This window comes from Leopardus geoffroyi, chromosome A2, assembly GCF_018350155.1.
Source record: "Leopardus geoffroyi isolate Oge1 chromosome A2, O.geoffroyi_Oge1_pat1.0, whole genome shotgun sequence".
In the NCBI taxonomy this organism is placed as follows: Eukaryota; Metazoa; Chordata; class Mammalia; order Carnivora; family Felidae; genus Leopardus; species Leopardus geoffroyi.
This window is the reverse complement of record NC_059331.1, coordinates 53,747,393-53,769,703: the sequence shown is the minus strand read 5'-3', so window position 1 is coordinate 53,769,703 and position 22,311 is coordinate 53,747,393. Positions and strand designations below refer to the sequence as shown.

The window sequence follows — 22,311 nt, the reverse complement described above, 5'->3', positions numbered from 1 at the left end:
TGGCTCTGTTATGTGGAGAGCTATCTGAAGAAGATTTCAATTCTCTTGACTCTCCTGGGATCTGCCCACCTGGGCCAGGCATTTCCTGAACACAGATTTTCTCAGAAGGTGTCTTAGGGAAGCAGAGGGCTCCAATGGAGTCTTCAGGAGGAGAGGGAGAAAAATCAAGTAGGTAGTTTTGTCTCTATTTTAAGAGCTGCTGTTAAAGCTTTGGTCTTTTGGCTTTCTGAAATAGAGTAATCTGAAAAGGACTGTATCCAGGGGGTTCAGAAAAAAAAGAAGTCTGATAGCTGGGTAGTTGTAAACTGATCCACGGACAATGAAAGACAGTTCAGGTGCCCGGTGAAAACCAAAGGGGAGGTAGGACTTCCTTTTACACTTCCTCTCCAATGTCCTTTATTCCATTCTTCCAAAGTTCACAGATGTGCTAAAAAGAGCAGTGGATTTGGAAACTGAAGACTTGATTTGAGTCCTGTATCACTTCCACTTAGTTTCTGTATGATTCTGGACAGGTCCTCTAATATTTCTGGGTTTTGGCTTGATTTTTTTTTAGAACGGTGTTGTTTCTTTCATAAGGTTCTGGTGAGAATGAGCTACGTACTGGGGCTTTGTAAGATATTATTATTCTCTCGGTTTGTGCAAATAAAGGCAGTTTCCACAGGGATGGGGTCAGGAGTATAAGCAGGGTTGGGCTGGCATTTACACAGTTGGGAAATGGAAGATTTCTGAACTGCTCCTGGTAAGAGCACAAATTCAGGGGCACTAGAAGATAATTCCTGATGCAGACCCATGTTTGAGGGGTTTGGACAGATTCTCATTCTTGTAGTTGAATGCATATAAGCAAGACAGTTTAAGAGCAATAATAAAACAAGGAAGCCATTGGTGCCTCAATTTACTTGTTCCTTGAAGTGATGGTGTTAGGGATTCTGCAATACTTTTCTGATCTATCGGAATCATGGTGAACATTAGGCAAAACTGTGAATTCAGCCAACTTTACCTTTGCTAAACTATGGTATGGCCTGTAGCAATTCCCTCCCACATTCCTACCCTTGGGGGGAAAAATATTGTAAGAAAGTTTCACATGTATGCTTCTTTTCATATTTAATTTTCAATTGGAGCTTGATGGAGTGCAGTGATTCTCAACTTTGGTTACACACTGAAATCATGCGGAAAGATTAAAAACCCACCAACTAACACCTGGGTCCCATCTCTAGAGATTCTTATTTTCTTGGCCTGGGGTATGACCCTGAGCTTTTAAAAGCTCCCTGGTGATTCTGATGCACAGGCAAGAGTAAGCACTCCTGCCTTAATGAGAAGCAGTTGAAATCCTAGCCTTAATACTTACTTACTGGGTAATGCTGAGCAAGTTTCTTAACCTTTCTGTGGCCCAGTTTCCTCACTTAAAAAATGGAGACATAAAGGGGCACCTGGGTGGCTCAGTTGGCTAAGCGTCTGACTTGGGCGCAGGTCATGATCTCACGGTCTATGAGTTTGAGGCCTGCGTTGGGCTCTGTGCTGACAGCTCAGAGCCTGGAGCCTGCTTCAGATTCTGTGTTTCCCTCTGTCTCTGCCCCTCCCCCACTCGTGCTCTGTCTCTCTCTCTCTCAAAAATAAACATTAAAAAAAAATGGAGACATAAGAGTAGTCCAACTCATAGATGGAAGGCTCTTAGTGCAGTGCCTGACACATAGTAAGGTAGCTATTTCTAATAATATAATGTCACTTTCCTCTTTTTCCTTCCTACCTTTCTTCTCTCATTTCTCTGATTTTCCTGGGTACTCTATATTTCCTGTTCTTTCCCCCTCAATTGCTCCCTTCTTCTCAGCCATCTCTCCATTCCCTCTTCCAGATGTTATTCCCCTTTCCACTCCTGGAGCTGCACCTTGCTGGAGATTTGGTATTAGGAATCCTAGCAGGGCAAGCCTAAATTAATCAGAAGGCTGCACCATGGATGACTTTAGCAGCAAGGCAGTTGATGGTGGCTGTCTGGGCAAGGGGACAACAGAACTAGCAGATATTGTAAACGTGTTATCAAACAGATAAAGATCTTCTGTAACGAGCACATTCTGCCATGAAGGCACATATAGCCAGCAGAGTCCTTTATTCTGGAGTGGGTTAACACTCTAACATTTTTCTGATTAATGCTTTCTCTATGTCCAAATGACAACAACTCCTCACAACAATAACACATATGATGTGGCCGAGATGGTGAAAGGGGATAACCACCATGATGAACCCAAGCCAGGCATATTTTCTTTTATCTGGCCATTGAGTAGCCATTCCACACCAACTTCCCTCATCTTAAACACTCACCTACTCAAAAGCCACCTCTCCAACTATGGCAGTAAACACAAAGGTACCTAATAACAGGTGGGTAGCACTTTCTTCTTTGCTGTCCTCAAAGCTCTTTGCATTGCTCAATGGTACCTCCATGGAGTGAAATGAGCTTGGGCTCAGTTTTATTTCCAGGTCTTTCAGAATGGAAATTTTACTTGAGATTTCCATCCTGCCCTTGGGAAGTCCTTGCTTTCCTGTCTTCCTTCACCCTGGAGTTAGGGTTCCCTGTTCTAGTCACTCAAGGTTGCTCAAATGAAGCTCAGCCACACGGTTTGCTCCCCTTCTCTGTGTCAGAGCCAGGAGAGCAGTGTGTTCTTCCTTTGAGCCGAGGGATATAGATAAATTTCTGCTCCTTCTATGTCCAACATGGATCAGGACTGGAAATGGGGGGTGGGCGGGAGGTAGAGGAAGAAGGCTGGACAGGAAAAGATGAAGGAGAGTGATTTCTTCTTTCTCATCAAGTCAGACACACTCCTGTTCCAAATCCAACCACTCTTCCTTGCTTCCTCAACCTCTAGAAATGCCAATAACCAAACATAAAAGTTCTCTGCAACACTCCATGTCTTCCTTTCCAATATTTTTGAGAAGAGCCTGTGATCTCAAAACATAGGTGTGATCTCTAACTAACCCCAAAAATGACCTCTCAACATCTAATGGCCCAAAACTTTATCAGAACTTTGGGAGTGTGGAAACTCATCACTCTCCTGCTGCTATTCTCTGTCTCTTTGAGGGGCAAGGGGGCTTAGAGTTCTCCCCTTAGCTTGTCAGGCCACTCCCCCTTCCTCCAGTGTCTCTTTCCCTTGGGGTTTTGTTCTCAATCCACAACTAATCCCCTTAAAGTGATAGCTGATACAAGGGATTAGCTGATATCTCCCTGGGGGCATTTATATTGTGATAAGGGATTTAAGAATGATTGTTGGTGGAACTGCAAGCAATACGACTGGCAGGATTGCTGTGGAGCTCCTTCAAATTCTATCATGATGGGGGGGGGGGGCAGGAGGGAAAATGAGCATTTACTGTGTGCTTACCATGTCCCAGGCATTGTGCCAGAGGCTTCACGTAATGTTATTTCATTTACTTAGGGTACTGATAAGGAAATTAGGGCCCAGGGAGGTAAATAATCGAGTGAAATCATACATCTAGTAAGTGGTGGAGGAGGGGGTGGGGTTTGAACTCAGGGCTGTCTACGTGAGTCCAATGTTTTCCAATGCCCCATCCTGCGTCTTCTGGCTTTCTTATTTGTGAAGCTGGCAAGACCCTTGAAAGGTGCTTTCCCTGGGAGTGCATGATTCCTTCACAACCTGTGCTGGCCTCTCTGTGATAAGTGACTTGAACCAGTCCTCAAGTTTCATTCTTCTTCACTTGCAGATGATCAGTCTGAATGTCTTGGTGAATTGTGCCAGTCTGGAAGGCTGCCTGGGGTCACCCAGAGTTTAAACACACATTGTGAGAACCCAAAATGATAAAGTACTCCAAAAGGCAGCCCACTGACTGACTGACTGAACCTTTTCCAAGACTGCTGGTGCGGTGACAGGAATGACTCAGCAGTTTGGCTTTCAATCCCATGTCTGTCACTGAGGTCAAACACAATTGTGTGCTCACTTACTAAGATGATTCCAGCCTACCAGGCCCAGGGTGAGGAAGAGATGGCATTTCTGAGCAATCACAGAGAAAGATGCTTCTATGGCCTACAATCAACAGAAGCCTGTGTGTGTGTGTGTGTGTGTGTGTGTGTGTGTGCACGCGCGCTCATGTGTACTCATGTATTTTTTTTTAAGTTTTCAGATGATTCTAGTAGGGTTCATCTTCTCCCTGTCTCCCCATCCCCCTGCCAGCTCTTTGTTTTTTAGAATTTCCATGCCAGTTGAGAACTCATAGATATACCTCATCTCTGTCCAAACCAAGTCTACAAAGGTTATGAAAAGAGTGGTCTAATGGGACATTTCCTAATTGAGTCACTATCCAGAGCCATCCTGGTCACCTCACAAGGGTCTCCCACTGGTCGTGGCAGCACTGTGGGAAAAGCAGAAGAGACGAATGCCATACGCTATGTAGACACAGTGTAGGTGCCCATTAAACATTTTTCAGTTAAAAATGAATGCTATTACTTTCTGACACCATCATGGCCCAGATGAGAGATCTGACCCACATAATAACACTCTTCAACTGTCCTACTGAGGGCTTAGAAACGTGAGAAATCATATGTTCTTGTTTATTCTCAATATCATGAGAAAGAAGTTAGAAAAACAACTTTTCCCACTTAGGCAGCAGCCTGAGTCTTGTACAAAAAACTGTATGGATAAAATAGCTGGATATTTAATTGGCATAGGAGGGTAAGTCTTAAACTATTTTGGGTTGTCTCCTCCCAGTTAACTAAGGATGATGCTAACAGACAAAGAAGATGTGGGGGCCACTGGGCCCTGCAGAATCAGAGGTCTCAGGGTTTCCTCAAGAAAGTGGAGGCCCACTCAGGCACCTGTACCCTGTCTTCTGTTTAGAGAAGTGCTATACTGTTCATTCTGACTTATAGAAATAGCTCTGCAGAAAATGGAAAGATTACAAATGAGCTGGAAATAGCCTCAAGGTTTTGAGGGGCAGTTAGGGATGGGGAAGAGAAATGAAACATTCAAACTCAGAGTCCTCAAACCCTGTGTCTATGAACTGGCATGAAGTGTTTACAGCTACAGCTGAATGAATGTTCATTTGATTGTTTCTGACTGACAAGATGAAATTAAGTTACTGGATGATGTTTTAACAATTCAAAATTTCTCTCATAAATTTTTTCTGCAACACTTAGCTGTTAAAACCTGGCTGGTAGGATGGTACCTGATTAAGAACAAATGTATTCACTCTGTTACTTAAAGCTTATTGCCAATTTTTGTGGTGAGTGCTATATCCAGTGCCATTGTTTCCAAGGGCCATGCTACCTGAACAAGTTTAAGAACACAGTACCAGTCTTCAGTGTTATACCGGGCCCAGTTCCTTCCCACAGCAATTTTCAAACTTAGGGTGTAATTTTGTTAGGTTAAAAGGGTGTCTCAAGGGCTTTGGATATTATTAAGTAATATCTGGACTAAAACCTGAAAACTCTTGATTGAAATATTTAGAGGCAAAATGAAATGGGCAGTTTTTGATAACTGCACCAAACTCCCAGATCAAGGTAATTAACTGGGATGCTTCCACATCCCAATACACAGAAGGGTATCAGTTTTAAGGTCAGAGAGACCTAGGTCTGAACCTTGGCCTCACCACTTAGTGGCTCTGTGACCTTGGGCAAGTTGCTTAATCTCTCTAAACTTGTTTTCACCATTTGTAAAATGGGGATAATAACAGACTTTGCAGAGCTGCAGGAAAGGTTAAACAAGGATTACTGCATGTGCGTAAAGTGCTCAATATATACTGGCACGCAGTGAAGTATTCAATAAATGGTAGCTGCTATTACTATTTATTATTATTATTATTATTATTATTATTATTATTATTATTATTTGACTATTATGCATTCAACATGCACCTAGTAAGTATATATTCTGACCTAGATGCTGTCCTTTGATTCTAATTCCAACAAATTAAAAAAATATATATATGTATATATATATATATATACACACACACATATATAGTCATGACTAAGGGTAAGAAACAGAAGCCTCAGGTTACTGACCTGATAGAACTAAGACTCACTCAATTGTCTCAGAATATCTACTCTTCCTTGATCTGCAGATGTACAGCCATGAGAACAATTCCCCTTTCTTGTACCCTGTTCTCCCTGCCCCCTACCCTCTCAACAGCAGAAACACATAGCAACACTCCAAGAACAGTTGGAGTCCAAAGTTGCCTCACTGAGAAAGAACATGGCTGGGATTGCTGGAAGAGGAAGGAGCTGCTATAGAGGTGGTTTGCGTAACTAAGCCAGACTCAAAAGGGTAAATGAGGAGGCTGATGATTTACCATCTGTGGCCACCGTATCAATATTTACAGCCTCTCTGTCATTAGGATGACGGTGGCAATTTGCCTCAAAAAATATATTGTAAAACCCATTGAATTTCCTCCCCCCTGTCCTGGAAGTTGGGGAAGAACTGTAATGGATTCCAAACTGTTCTGAATTAACAAAAAGAGCTTTTTCCTGTTGCAGAGTTCCAGCTGGAACCTTCATATGCTTTTCTTCACTGAACAGCAAATGCTCAAGGGGGCAAAGTGTCCAATGGAGTGTCCTGGAGCTTGTCAGCTTTACTGAGCTTTACACTTGGCTGTGGTTGCCGGGTAGTTTTGGGAGTTTGCTAGCGTGGCTGGCATGAAGCTGTGGCGCCAGTTGCAAACATGCCCCTTGCTGGAGGCAGTTTTATTACTCTTGACACCACCCATCCTAGAGGGAGCAAGGGAAGCTGTTACTTATCACGACTACTGAGGAAGCATGACTTCTAAATTATGGGCTCATACCTTATGGAGTATTGTGTAGACAGCACAGGTTGTGGCCACCAACACAAGTGTAAGAAGGGTGACCAGGATCCACTAGCCAGGTGGAAGGGGACAGGGTGTGTGGCAGAGAGAGCACTCTGAGGTGACAGGACACCTGGGTTTCAGCCCTAGTTCCACGGCTCACTAGTTGTTCAATCTCAGACAAATTACTTAAGTCTACGAGCCTTGCTTTTCCTTCTATGAAATGAGAATAAAAATACAGAAAAATTCTCAGGATCTAATAAGAGAACGTATATGAAATCCTGTTGAAAACGTATGAAGTGCTGTTCTTTGTCTGATTCTACAGTGTTGTTCTTTTTAGTCCCATTTTTTTCTTGCCTTGAGCTCAGAGGAGAAAGAGAGAGAGGAGAAAAACTTGAGAAGAACTAGGTCATCTTTCTCAGCTAGCTTGGTTTGACAGCTGAGTAGACAGCCAAAGATGCTAAGCACCAGGCCAATCTAACTACCAAATCTAACAGTATCAGCAGTTTCTATGGTTGAAGTTGAATGACAGTGATCTTACTAACTATAGCAACTCCAGTTTCCTCAGCAAATACTTAGTTGGGTCAAATCAGATACTTTCACCCCAAAAAAAAATCCTCTTTGTTCTTCTGGGGACCCTTTGCCCTTAATCTCCCTAATTCCCAACCACTTCACTCTTACATGATGCCCATCTCCCCATACTCCCTTCAGTCTAGGGTCATGATGCCTTCACCAGAATGAAACTCTTCTGTGATTTTAAGGCTAGCTCAGAATGAGGTCAATGGGACCCCTGCCAAAGAAGCTCTTCATTCTGAAGCAATCCATAGACTTCAATGTAAACTACAGAGGAGAAAATGATCACTCTTGTTAAGATTATGTAGGATCAGAAATTTGTTTACTGGATCAAAGCCTCTTGCCTATATGAATGTTCTTCTTTTCTGGAAAACCCAGGATGGGAAAAAAAAAATAACTGAGAAATTACATGTTGTACTCTAATAAACCACAATCTGAGATACTGATCTCACTATACTACAGATAACTGGGATTCTGATCTTACTGGAGTCCAGTCTCTGGACTGGAAAGGCTTTGAGCAGTTCTTTCTCTGACCTATACCCAATCGGCTTCTCGGAGTAAAGAAGAGAATCAAATTCCTGTGTGTTGAGCAAACATGGGGTCCAGTTTATTCATTCTTATCTACTGCCTGTAGGTAGACTTCATCTACAAAAGCAAACTTTGGTCAGGGAAGGATTTGCCTTTTGTGATATGGAAACCAGTCAATGGTTAATTCTATTTTTAAAAGGAAGTCTAAAATTATTCACAGGGTTTTCTTCTCATTATAACCACAGGTATAAGATTTTAATCTATGGCTGGCAGCTACCTTCAGATTTCTTTCATTGTTGTCAGGATCCAATAAGATCTGGATATTGGCTACTGTTAAAGTAGTCTATAGAAGACCAAAAGTAACTCATTTTTACAGCATCTATATTTAAATTGTACCATTTAAAATTTTCATAATTAAAAGCCAAAGCCTGCAGTATCTATTAAACTGAATCAAGGTATTCAGTTATTTTTTTTAACCAATTAATGAAAAATTTAAAGCCTAACAAATCACTTTTTTTTATTTAATAATCTAGCTTTTAAATAATCCGTGAGTTATGGGCAGTAATAGCATCTTTTTCTAGATGAAAACACCCTATTCTTTCACATGCCTGTAAAACAATATTGCTCAGGTTCAAAAGTTCAGAATTATCATGACTGTTTCTTGTCTATCCTTCCCCAGCTAGAAATTAATCATGTTGAATGGCTTATTTCAAATGCCTCTGTTAGTGTATGTCTATGGTGGGAATACAAACTGGTATAAATGTTGTGGAGAACAATCTGGCAGTGATGTGACAAAAAGACTTAAAAATATTTATGGCCAGGGTGCCTGGGTGGCTCAGTTGGTTAAGCGTCCAACTTCAGCTCAGGTCATGATCTCATGGTTTGTGGGTTTGAGCCCCACATCGGGCTCTGGGCTGACAGCTCAGAGCCTGGAGTCTGCTTCAGATTCTGTGTCTCCCTCTCTCTCTGCCCCATCTCCATTCATGCTCTGCTTCTGTCTTTAATGTAAATAAAACATTAAAAGATATATATTCATGGCCATCTACCCTGCAATTCCACTTCTGTTAATTTAGAATGAGAAAATAATTTGGGGGGATGCCTCAGTGGCTCAGTCAGTTAAACATCTGACTCTTGATTTTGGCTCACGTCATGATCTCATGGTTTGTGAGATGGAACCCTGCACTGGGCTCTGAGCTGGGCATGGAGCCTGCTTGGCATTCTCTCTCTCTCTCTCTCTCTCTCTGTCCCTCCCTGCTCATAAAGGAGCATGCATGCTCTCTCTCTCTCAGAGGAAATAAACTTAAAAAAAAAAAAAAGAAAGGAATTTGGAATTTGGACAGAAATTTACATATAAGGATGGTCACTAAAACAAATTTAGAACACATATTCAATAGTTTTCTATATTCTTCTTTATAGGTTTTGTAATAAATTATAAGTAACCATAAATAAAGAGATAACTTAGCATGTAATGGTCCTTTATAAAATGGAATATTTCCCAGTCACTAGAATGGTAGTATGTGTGTGTGTGTGTGTATACATACATATACATATACACATACACATACACATTTACATATATATGGTACCACATGCACAGATACTTTCCAGGAGGAGAAACGGGGCTTTGTTAATCTTATTTTATTCTGAGGACAAAGACTTTTACTTTTCACTCATACCTTTCTGTACTCTTTCAATTATGAAATGACCATGTATTACTTTTATTTTCAAAAATTAATAAAATATATTAACAAAGAGTATGTAACAACATGATTGGGGAAATGATTAAGTGAATAAAAGGAATAAAGCATGGTATATATGGTATGCTTAGGAAAAATCTCAGAAATATATCAAATATTAATAAATCTATTTTTCACTAAAAGTAAAATGTGCCTCAAAATATTAGCTAAGCAATATCAACTTGTTTTTCTCAACTGGGTTTTCAAAATTTAAGCTTTTTCTCCTAATGAACCTCAAATAAATTAGAATCTCATTCTTCTTTGCTGAATTAGTCATGGATCCGGGGAGGATCAAGGGTTGATCTGTTTAAATAGATTCAGTGAAGATATTAAAACATGCTGGATGGTAGTTTTTGTTACATTAAATATAATCCCCAAAATGTCACTTTTAAATGTGTTACAACTTGACACTGTACTGCAGGCTCCAGAGTTAACCTGCGCTGTATGTGTTATCTATTTGCACCCAAGTCATGTAAAGGGCAGTATTACTGTAGACTCTGGAGCCAGACTGCCAGAGTTCATAATTCTGGCTCCATCTTGTGTTAGCTGGGTAACTCTGGGCAAGTGATTGAACCTTTCAGTGCTCCAGTTTCCTCATTTGCAAAATGGCACTTACCTCACTGGGTTGAGAGAATTAAGTGAATGTGTATTAAGCACTTAGAATACTGCCTTGGACACAGTAGGTACTTAATAAGTGTTTGCTATTATTATTATTAACACATGATGCACCTAATTTCAGAAGCACTCTGCTCCCAAGTAATTGGACAACAAAGGATGACAGAAGGCACCGTGTTCTTAACAATACCTTGGACAGTTATACGCAGCTTTCATCTATAGGACAACCAAACCCCTCTCCCTCCCACCACGTCAGCTTTTGCCAGATGACATTTTGTAGAGTACATACAAAAAGCTCACCTGAAGTCCATTTCAGTAACGAAAACTCATTGCTTTTAAGCAATTGTTTGTAAACAAATTTTATAAAGAGAAACGACAGTAAAACTTTCTTCTACTTAAGCTGGAAATGTGTGGAGAAGCCAATGAAAGTAGCATTTAGTAGAAAATCTGGCTTTTGGAGTTGGTTAGTTAGATCATGTACTTACAAGGACAAAATTACAATGAACTGCTAAATAACTCAATTTATTTCTCTGTGTGCTCTTTGGTTCAGGTTGTATTCTTAATCACAACTAACCATCTCACAAAGGAACTTTCAGGGAAGCCATCAGAGAAGATTTCTGGAAATCAGGTAGATTTCCTGAGAGAGTGGGCAGAAGTCAGTAGATAAATATTCCTTGATTCCTGATATTAGGAATGCAATTCAAAGTAATACCTTTCTGATGGTAGGGCAGAAACAAAATCTGCCCCAAACCAGTTAGTTGTGCTTTCTCTATGCCAAGTGAGCACTGACTTAAGCAAAGTTGTACATGTCATTACTTAAATGAAATGAAGAATATATTGGACTTCTGGAGAGAAGGGAAGGGAAGGGCATTTGTTTTTCATGTTTGGATTGGACTTGAAAAAATATTATGAAGGAAAAAAAAAAAAAAAAAGCCTGGGTTGCTGACAGCCTTTAAACTGCAAAGTTGTGATATTCTTTCCTGGTATTTTACCCATGTAGTGACGCTCTCATGGCATTAGATCATTGGCATTTTCTGTAGCAAAATGCAGTAAGTACAGAGGAAAGGACGAATGCTAAGGGAAGTCAAAATTCTTTCAGCCATCCCACCACAATCCCACCCCCTTTCACAGAAGATAAGAAGATGAATCTTACCTCCACTGAGAATAATGACGGCTATAAATATTGCCAAGTCGCTGTCATCTAATTCCAGTGCATTGAACTTCACAGCAAACTCAAACTTGGGCTCCATAAAGTCACCAAAGGGTTTTCTCAGGCTCTTTAGAAACTCCCTTGTCATGAATCCTTGGCCCTCTGATATGAGAACCCCATCTTTATTCATCAAGGAGGCCAGCATCGTGTAAATGATCTCATGGACACCATATTTTAGGAGAGTTACTTGGTCATTCAAGTCAAGGTTTACAAAACCAGGGATACTTTTGGCATACTCTGTGATCTCCTGCACAGCTTCCACTGAGCGGAACTGACACCCCTGAAAGATGCGAATGGCCACTTCTTTGCTCTGCTCTTGCAAGGGGGTGATGTGTTTGAACTTGATTTTATCTTCTCCCATCATTAAGGAATTCATGTCATAGATAACAAATGGCTGCAAAAAAAGGGAGAAAAGGTAGTTGAGTTGGAGATTTCTAATTTAGGGTGAACAACCTTACCAGTTTCTTTATACACATTTGCTTTGTTAATTAGAATCTTTAAGGTCAAAAATACTTTATGAGAACATACTCTTAACTCTTGATTATTCCTCCTAATTGTCTTCTAGATCCAAACATATTTTACCAAGCTTGGTCTTCTCTTCTTTCAGCTTATACTGCAACAGTTTACCTATGACTGGCTAAGAGTTCCAATTTTGTTGTTTGGAGAGTCTTTGTTGCTGACTTTTAAAATCATACAAAATGTGTTGTTTATTTTGGCTTTCAATAGAATGTGTTTTTAACCTTCTTTCAATAAAAAACAAATCATTTCGGCAACTCAGGGTTGAATACATCCACTTGAACATAAAGTAATCTTCCAGTTTTAGATTAAATCTACTCAGATCTCAAATGAAATGCAGTGCGCATGTAAAATATACTTATAACTAAAAAGAAATCAGTCTGAAAGCAGATGAGAAATACCAAGCCAAGAAAATGTCTATTTCTTTTCTTAATGCTCTGGAAGCAATCTGTTTTAGAAACAGCCAGATGTTTAAAGCCTGTGGGTAAGTGCTGCATAAAGTGGCAAAATTAAAAAAGGGTTTTGAACTTATTTTTCAAAATATCTGTCCTTAAAGGTCAAATAATCAATAAAACACATGGATCAGTCTATTCAAGTTTGCAATAGGCTGCCTTCAGAAGCAAGTTGTTAGTCATTAAGTGATCTTTCTCTTTCATTTCCTTGTATAGAACTGACCAAAGGGTTATGGTCATTGTGAAATCCTCCGGCTACTCTGATTGAGAAGGGGCAGCATTTTACATACATTGGAAATACTGAACTATAGAAGTTAAGCCTCAATCCCATTCAAATAAGCGTATACTCGAAAACACTGGAAGAAGAGTTGAGGGTATTTGGCTTATAGCTTGGATTCTGTGGTTAACTATGTGACTTTAGGAAAGTACTTTATCTTTCCTAGGCTCAAATTTCCCAACTGAGGGGGATGGATTAAGCTGGATATTTCCATTTCTTCTCTTGAAGATATTCTAGTTGCATTTCTCAGAAGCTGTGTGTGTGGTGTATATGTGGATTTGTGTGAGTGTGCATGTATATGCATGCACACTGAACATGACATTTCTCTTAAGCAGAGATGCTCAGAATTCCCTCCTGATGGGCAAGAGGAAGCAACAGAATGAGTGGCAGAAGGAGCCACCTTTCAGACCCACTGGTTTGGAGACTGTTAATCTCTACACAAGTCTTTGATTTTCACCATTAAGTCTATTCTACATTGAAGGAAATAACACTAAGAATTCTTAGATGTTGAGTAGATTTCCAAACTTGCATATTATTTCAACACCATTCACTGGAGTTATTCCAGAAATTCTTACTTTTCTAACCAAAAACTTCACTTCAATTGTATTGTTTAGCCAACCCCAAAGGAGGGCAGATGTGTGGACTCAAGAATAGGTTTGCTTGTTGGCTCTAATTCTTCAACTAAATTAGGAGCAAATAATGCTTACTATGTTTTTGGACACTCTGCTTGTTTTTTTTTTTTTTTCTTTTTTTCTATTTCAGGATTGATATTAATGAGAGAGGGGGAAAAAAAGAGCAGATAATCAGTCACATCAGTTAAAATGTGCTGAGTTCCCCCAGAATGTCAGATTCTAATCATGAGAAAGACTTGTTTTTATAGAACCTAGTGGTTTCTGTCCTCTAGGAGTTTTGTAGCATATTATAAACTTATGTTAATGAAATACTGGTTTTCGTTACTGCCATGGGAATCTGATGGTATGGATACTTGAAAAGTCTACCTGTATATATAGAAGTACAAAATAACATGAATGTAAATCATCCTCTCTTCACATTGGAAAGACTGTACCCAGAACTGCCCACTGCAACTTCTGGATGAGCTTCTGCTCAACCATTTGGCTTCTTGGCACAGAATGTATGCATGAAATTCTTCCACCTCCATGTAAGCAATTTATCTGGAACTATGCCCTGATAAATCACCCTGTGACTCTTCCCCTTGACTTCCCCTGTCCCCTCATATAAAGCCCCAGGTTCCTGTTTTTGAAACTCTGTGATAGTTGAACATAGGGCACAAAATCCTGCTAATTTTCTCTCCCAATTTAACAACAATGTGACTTTAACCCCTTGGCAATCGATGTTGGTCAGGATTTCCTGGCAGTAAACACTCAAGGACAGAGAAAGGAATCAGCAGCCCCCACCATCATGCCAAACCATTCTGTTGTTTTTTTTTAAATCCCTTCAGCATTTGAAAAGTGATGAACTGGTAGAGAATTCTGGATATTGACATGCAAATGAATACCAGTGGATTTTTTTGTTTTTCCAAGATTATGCTGGTTTCATCGCATTTTTTAAGTCTGCACAGTCCTCCATGTAAATCTGTCAAACTGCAAGAGGGATCACCAGACATGGTCTGCCTGGAGACCTGCCTTTCTTTGCTACCAATTCACTGGTTCTTAGCCTGCAAACAGTTGCACATTTCACCCTGGACCTCCTTACCCTGAAACGGTGAAAAGATAGTGACTCACCTGATTTACAGAGAGCTGACCTTAAAACCAGGTGGAATTTGGCTTGTGTAACTTATCTTGGGTTATTAATTTAATATTGCACTTCTGGTAAAATGTTCTATATAAAAAGGACTTCACTTCCATATTTCTGTATTTTCTACACATCAAAGGGAAGCCATCTAAGTTCTATTAGCTTGTATGGTATCATCTGATGATCTGCTGTTATAAGAGGAACCATATCATCCTCAAATTTGGTCTTAATGATTTTACGCCTCTAGTTTGGAGCTAAGGATGTATTTATCTTCAGACATTGTATCAAATGGCCAGATAAGCACCTCTCCTTAACAGGAAAGAATGTTTAATTACATCTAGGACATTATCAGGGACAGATCCAGGTTTTGTGGGGCCTGAAATGCACTCAATCATTGGGTACATTTAATAACAACCGTTAGGTTCAATAATACAAATTATAAGAGCAAAATTGCTCGCGCCCTTCTCAGAACATTGGAAGGGGCTCTGTACAAAAGAGAAGCCCTGAAGCTTAAGCTTCATTAATTTATATAAAATGAATCTGCCTCTGGCCGTAGTGATGCTTGTAATTGTCAAATATTGGGCAGACCAGAAAAAGGTGAGACTGACATGAAGAAAACTGCACCTCAACACAGTGTTTTTCTAGGGGAAGCAAAAACAGTTTCTGTAAGAAAAATTAGTTTTCTTTAGAGAGATACATCAAATGTAATTGATTTTTATATATTCTGATTTTCAAAAATGGCTCTCCATATCAAAGTCAGGATGGGATTAAAGGTACTGTGTTATATAGATAAATATAATTATATTTAGTTACAGACCTCTTGCATGCCTCTAATGTGTAACACAAAGATCATGGAGGAAGCTGGCTTAATAATGAAAACAAAGTAGAGTAATAAAAGTTTACTTTTTTGACTGGAGAAGTAGAACAATAGTGTTCCTTAGCAGTCCATAACATCAGCATTTTAATATACAAGTTATGAAAGGGATTATGCATGAATGAATGCTCTAAGTTTACAGCTCTTTTTGAGTACTAAAATAGCAAGCTAAAGGAGATAAATGAGAGTCAACCAAAGCAAAGATTGTTCTGGTGATTGCTCCAATTTTGGAGACTATAATTAGTGTAAGAGACAACTGTACCCTCTCACAAACCATCACTTGGTGAACACGTCAGAGTTAAAACTGGCCTGAAAAAATGTGTGCATCTCATGAATCTCTCCTGATATCTTTAGTTTTCATGATAGCTTAGAGCAAAGGCTCAAGGAAGAAAAATTGAATTGTTGGGGCCTATCTTCTTCATTTTGTTTCCTTCTTCCTTTTTTATACTTCTGACTAGCTTTCACCCATTTAGAGATACCTGGTTCTTCTGGATTAGCTATAGTGGGTGAATGTGAATCAAAACTCATTGGTTGGGTTTCTTCAATGTCTTTTTGGTTTTGCCTGTTTCTAGTTTCCTCTTGTTGAGAACCATGGGATTTATAGAACCAAAGGGGTCTTCAAAAATCACCTACATCATCATTCTTTGACGAGGTATGAGTAAGTTGAATGAAGCCAAGAGACTTTCCAAAGTCAAATAACTATTTACAACAAACTTTGAAATGGAACTGGATCTCCTGACTCATGATTAGTTCTTTTCCCTTTCTGTTGCTTTCTACATGACTTCCCCACTCTTTCTTTTTTAAATAAAATGACTATTCTGGAGGAATTTGGGGTTTTTAGAAGCTCTTCTATGGTGGGGTCTTGGAGGCAGGGACTTTTGAACTATATGTCCTAGAAGTGCTAGTTTAGTGCTGGATGTGACTGAAGTTAAGTTTGAAAAATCTCACAAATGTAATTCTGTTTTCCTGCGTGGTTTAGAGATTGAAGACAAATAAAAACTTAATGGGAAGAATTATTCACACTCTAATGAACTAGCACATAACCATAGCTCTTAAAAAGCCATCTATTGCCAGCCAAAGCGTTACTCAGCTGGCAAACAAGGGTGTTGTCAAATGAATCTAGTCATTAAAAAAAAAATCCACATGCTCTTAACTATATGCTATTTATTTATTGTCTGAAAGAACACTATTGGTTCAGATCTATCTTTAGCTATTCATGACAGCCCTGGCAGTAAAGGAATTTATTTTATTAACATTAATATATGGACTAATGATCCCAGGAGCCCAATTTCTTCATCAGCCATCAAAACAAATCAGCACTACTATCCTGTTCTTTATTTATACCGGGGCTCCTAAGTCTCTTTTCTCTGACGGTTTGTCTGGTATCTTTCTTCTCAAGGGAGCAAATTCCAACTCCCTCAGGCTTTTCCATAGATGAAGGAGAAAGAGACCACACTTTGTTTAGCTGTAAGCGTAGGATTTAAAAGAAGAGATATCTTCCCAACAGCTTGAGTTACTAAATTTGATGGCCATTGTAAATTTTAGAATAGGAAAATCTGAATGGGTACAGAATTGTTTTCATAAAAGGTGACGTTTCCATATTGTTTTTATTTGGTAGTTTCATATTTCACACACTATTTAGAAAAACCATTTTTATGATGGCACAGTTTGCTCTCATAATTATAAAAACAGTGACTCTACACGTACCCATCATAAGCAATGTGATGCTTTGCGACCCAAAGTCCAATATAGAACAAGTAAGTTTTATTCCTTGTTTGCAGATAGAGTGCAGCCAGGGCCTCATCATCTCTCAGATATGGGATGAAAAGTTGGCAGGCGCACCAAGGGTTTTTCTATTTATTGTTTTATGACAAACCATGGCACTGAAAATGGTTTTTGAAAACCATTCTCTGTTTATTTTCATCAACAAACATGGGATCATGTGACAATGATACACCCAGTGTGTTCGGCACATCAGGGTAATATTCAAACACTGGGAACTTCCAAAGTCCATTCAGTTCTCAAATTGTCGTCATGGAACAGGCACCCTGGTTCTATATTCATGTTTTTCAGGGTTCAGTGGGATCTCTTAAAAGACACTGCTGGGCTGGCACAAACCACAGAAAGGGAAAGAGATTGTGAGAAGAGTCAATGCCATTCCCATTTGAGGGTGACTTACTGCTTACTTACTGCTTAAGGCTTACTGCTATTGAAATTTCTTCTCCAGTTATCCATATCCAGTGATTCCATATCCCATCTGGCCCTGAGCCTAAATTCCCAAGCATTATTCTTTTAGGCAAGACAATGAAAAGTAGGAGTATCATATCCCAAAGATAGGATGTTAAAGTTAAGAAACATGGGAGGGAAGCAGAGCATTTAATTTATCTGCTCATTTATCTGTTTTGAAAGGTGCAAGTAGCACCAGGAAATACGATACAGGAGACAGAAGTTTAATTGAGAAGGGAAAAGCCCTGGTTGGCCTAGGGGCATATGCTGGTACAGGTCCTGAGAGGAGAGATTAGCCAGTATCCCAAAATGAGATGGAATAGGCAATGGTTAAATTGAGCAGTAAGACAAATTTAAAGAATGGCCTCTTCAATAAAGTCATTTCCTTTTCCAAAGGTTTTGGGTAACAGGCCGTCCTTTATGCTGAACAGCCTCCCCCAGGCTTGGCCTAACCAACGCTAATGACATCAGTCTCAAGCAGGGTGTATAATGAGACCCAAGCTGTTCTACTGCACCAGCCATGGCCACTTTTCCACATCCCCTACCCTCTCAGGAGTCCATACTTCTGCATGACTTTTTCTATCAATGCAAATCTTAACTTTCATAAGTCCTGGCCAAGAGATAACATAACACCCCTGAGAGAGATGCTATCAAATAAATAACATGACCACGTAAGATAAAGAACAAATATCTAGTCTCATTGGAAATCACATTTTGGATTTTCTTTTCTCTCCCATATTCCTCTCTGAACTATTTCTTTCCACTAATGCTTAATTTGATTTTGCAAGATAAGGAGAAAAGAGAGAGCCAAACAATTCTATTTCAGTTTTGTGTAATCAGGGACTGGATTATTTTAATTTGGCCCAGTTTCTCTTTCCTTTTCCAGACCCTAACAAGAGGCAATTCTGCCTCTATCTAGACCATTAATGATGTCCAGGTTGGTTAGCAAATATTGGGCGAGTGAGAGGCTCTCTGTTCAAAGTCCAGAATTTCAAAGGGGCATAGGCAAGAGTTTTTAATTCAATTAAGCAAATACATTCTGAGTAACTGTTATGGGCAAAGCACAGTGTTAGTTACTATAGGGGAAAAATGACAAACATTTGGCCTCTGAACTTGAGAAGCCCATAATCAAGCATTTTGTGGCCCTTTCTCTTAAAATCCTTAATACTCGGTTATCCCATAAAGAGTCTACAATTATCTTATTTTTAACTCAAAGATTTAGAGCCAAATCGCCAATTGGCGTGAGGTTTTAAAGTGATTTACAGTGGACTGGGCTCTCTGCCTTTCAGTGACAGGGAAGAGTATACCAGTCACTGGTAGTGTACATTTAAATTCTTGCCTACTTGGGGGAATTTTTTTTTTTTTTTTAAATGTCTTCCTCCTATCTTCCAGGTACTATTATTAAATTGATGGGATTTCCAGCATGGATAGCAGGTCTGGAGTGGGAGATAAAGAGAAGGTGAGAAAGCAGTTCCTGGAAAAAAAAATGGCCCAAGGCAAAAGTGTGGAGTAAACAGTTTGCTTTAGGGTTCTTTCCCTGTCCAGCTCCCTTCCCAGCTCCCGGCCTCCCAGCCTCCAGGTCCCTATCCCACACTGGCTCTCAGCAAGCTGCTAAAAATGTGCCTTACACGGTTAACTATTTCTAGCCATGTCACCAGTTATCCTTTTATTTCTCTCCCTTCAAACGAACACAACTGATTTTCCATAGTCACATCAGCTACAAAGAGGTCTTCACTTGCTTTTGTTTTGCCATGCCCCGATTTTTTTCATTAATGAATACACAGACTCAGCTTTACTACCACCTATAGTCTGTAGTCCAGCCTATATGTGAGACAGTTGTCCTAGCTGCTATTATTTGGGAGGAACAAAAGAGTAAAAGACAAAAATTTCCTGGCCATGAATATATTGGGATAGCAGGACAACGTAAAAGATTATTGTCATTCTAAAAAGTGATAAAAACAAATCATAAGCCAGCATATTTTCCCAAGGTGAAGCTTTCCAAGTGCATTTGTCAATTTGGCTCATTTCTAGCCAATGGGGAAGTAGCTTCCAAGAGGGGGTATCATGCTCAGAATGCACTGAGGTAGAAGCAAGGAGGCCTGCATCATAGGCCTGGTTCTGTTGTGTGCTAACTGCGTGATCTCAGGACAAAATGTCCAACCTCTCTGCACTCCAGTCTCCTCATCTTTAAAGAGGGAATAATAATAGGAGCTCTAGGATGGTTATGTGTCTTGAGCATAATGAATGTGTAAGAATTGTTTTTAATTGTGGAGAACTGGACCATACTGTTAAGGTATCAGTGACTCTCCTGCAGTCAGGAAACTCATTGTCCTTCAGTGTCCAAAGACCATTTGGCTCTTTACACAGCAATATCCCGCTGGAGTTTTCTTTTTCTATTAGCTGATAACTACTCTAATGGTTTACAGCTAAAAGGAAAAAAAAAAACACATCGTGAGATAGTCATCAAAATACATTAAAGGCTAATGAATATTTTCCCCGAAATATAACTGAGTGGGGGACTAAGTTACACATATCTATAAAGTAACTGCATGCCTCTCCTGGAGGTGTTCATTTGAAAATAAATGATGGCACAAAAGGGCTTTCAAGGGCTGGGACGGTGTCTTCTGAGTATGTTCTGTGCTTCTTACAACCCTAGGAACCTGCTGCAGATATTACAATCAAAGGCAGACCCCTGCCTGTGAAAACAGGTACGGAGACGTGACCCAGGTCCACATTGCAAGCTGATGGCAGAACTGAAATTCCGGTGTAGCTGTGTTTTGTTTTAATACAGTTCCATGTTGCTTTCTCAGCTTCCTATCAAGGAAGAGTTCTGCTTTGGAACATCTGACTTAGTAACAATTATAGCCTATTCTGGGTTTTCCAAACAGTGGTAATCAAAGAGCCTGCAGATGTTTGGAATCTACGGGAGGAGTAGCCCAGGCAGCTCAGAGCCTCACAGAAGATAAAACTCACATACGTAATAAGAGGATACAGCCTCTAGCTGCCCAGGAACAATCAACAGAGCTACAGGGAAAAATACTTAGATGTATTTTTATGCCCCCACATGGAACTTTGTAAGAAGTGACTCTAGCAGTTCTCCTGAATTGTAAAATAATGGGACTGAATACCTTTTCCAAGCCTAGGGCAGGCCATTCCCAGAGAAAGCAGGGCTGCTGGGATGGATATAGTTGTGGCCAGTTATTCAGTTATTCAGGCTTTTTACTATTCTCAAAGAATTTGTTAGGAGAATTTGAAGGACTTTTTCCCTTTTCAAAATAAGTTTTACTTATCCTATCTGAAAACATTTCTTTTCCTGTGTTTCAGACACAGCCAGCAACATGTAACAGCCAACAGCTGAACATTGACTGTATATGTGTGTGTAACAGGGTGAATTATTTTCTCAAGGACAAAACAACAACAACAACAACAACAAACCCAGCCACCCCAATGTAGACAGCAGAAGAGAACTAACTGATTTGTCTGTTGTCTTTCCTGTCAAGATCGCCCTCGCCTTTGCTTTGGTCAGCGGGAAGGACTTTATGTATGAGTCATACAAATGTTTTGCCAGGGCCCGGAGATCTGCCGACTCTGGATTCAGCTGGTCGATATCACTGGAGATCTCCGCCAACAGCTTCTCTTTCTCCGCCTGTGGCATCCGCCCAAACCTGATGGCTATAGAGGGAGAGAAATGACAAGGATACATCACTGAATTACTGCTGCTCTCCCCTGGTCCTAGTGCCCAGACCGTAGAAAGCCCCTCCTTCTCTCTGCCAATCTCAAGGTCTTGTTTTTCTATCTCCAACTTTGTTCACGTTTTTTATTTCATGGCAATAGCATAGGCTGTTGGTAAGAATTAAATTGTTCAGTTCTTTAATTAAAATAAAATTAATCCATGATCTTGCTAGGAAGGTGAAAGAATCTGAAAGTGTAGCAAAGAAATTAAAGTATATTTACTTACACATGAAATAACTGAGGACCAGCTCCTACTGATCCCTCAAGATCCAATTCAAATGTCACCTTCTTTGTGAGGCTTTTCTTGACTTCTTCAAGCAGAATTTATTATTTATTTCCCTGTACTCCAATAGCCTTTGGTACATACTTCAATGACAATGATTTCAAAAGTGTGCTTTTTAATTTTATAGGTCTATTTATCTCACTCTAGAACACTATCCTAAAGGCCACGGACAGTGTCTTAATCATTTTTGTATCCCCAGCCCTTAATATACAGTCAGGCCCTAAAAGGATCACAAATTCTTTCACAAATTGAAGGAAGGAACCGTGCAGAATTCAAAGTTGTACAGACAGAGGCTCTGTTCTCACAGAGTCTGTATGATTTATTTTGTCCATGTTATAAAGAAATACGGACGGTGCTTTCTTTCATGTTATTAGACCTTTTACATTCAGTAGAGAGAAGCCATAATCATTCCCCTGACTCTCTAGGATTACCACTTAATGATGTTTGTCAAAAAGACCATTTCCTTACTTAACATTTGGCTTCCTGTGGGGTGAGGAAGTGTAAAGAAGAAGAAAACTAAAGAAAGAAAGGCAAAGAGGAACATTTAACAGAGGTTAGTAAGGCCTAGGTTGGGGGAAAAATCATGTTTGTATCTCTTTCAACTCAGATGGTTCTCCCCTCCCCCACCAATACGATCTGCAAAATATTTTGAATAATGCTACCTGTGGGCCCCACTTTGGACTCTCTACATTTTCCCATAATAAGGACATCTGGATATCACAGCCAATATTACCCTGTGTGTAGCTCTACTCTTACACTT

The 22,311-nt window shown here is 39.8% G+C and overlaps 1 protein-coding gene across 5 annotated transcripts in view; it reads right to left on the bottom strand.

Moving 5' to 3' along the window:
* The window catches only part of PPARG (peroxisome proliferator activated receptor gamma), a 136,739-nt gene that overhangs the window by 5,829 nt on the left and 108,599 nt on the right, over positions 1 to 22,311 (bottom strand). For 4 of the 5 annotated variants that reach the window (XM_045493833.1, XM_045493834.1, XM_045493832.1 and 1 more), the window contains 2 exons: positions 21,009 to 21,208; positions 11,383 to 11,833 (listed from right to left, as the gene is read on the bottom strand). In XM_045493833.1, the coding sequence (XP_045349789.1) occupies positions 11,383 to 11,833; positions 21,009 to 21,208 (651 nt within the window). The remainder of the gene's footprint in view (positions 1 to 11,382; positions 11,834 to 21,008; positions 21,209 to 22,311) is intronic. The other variant, XM_045493835.1, reaches the window with a different exon arrangement.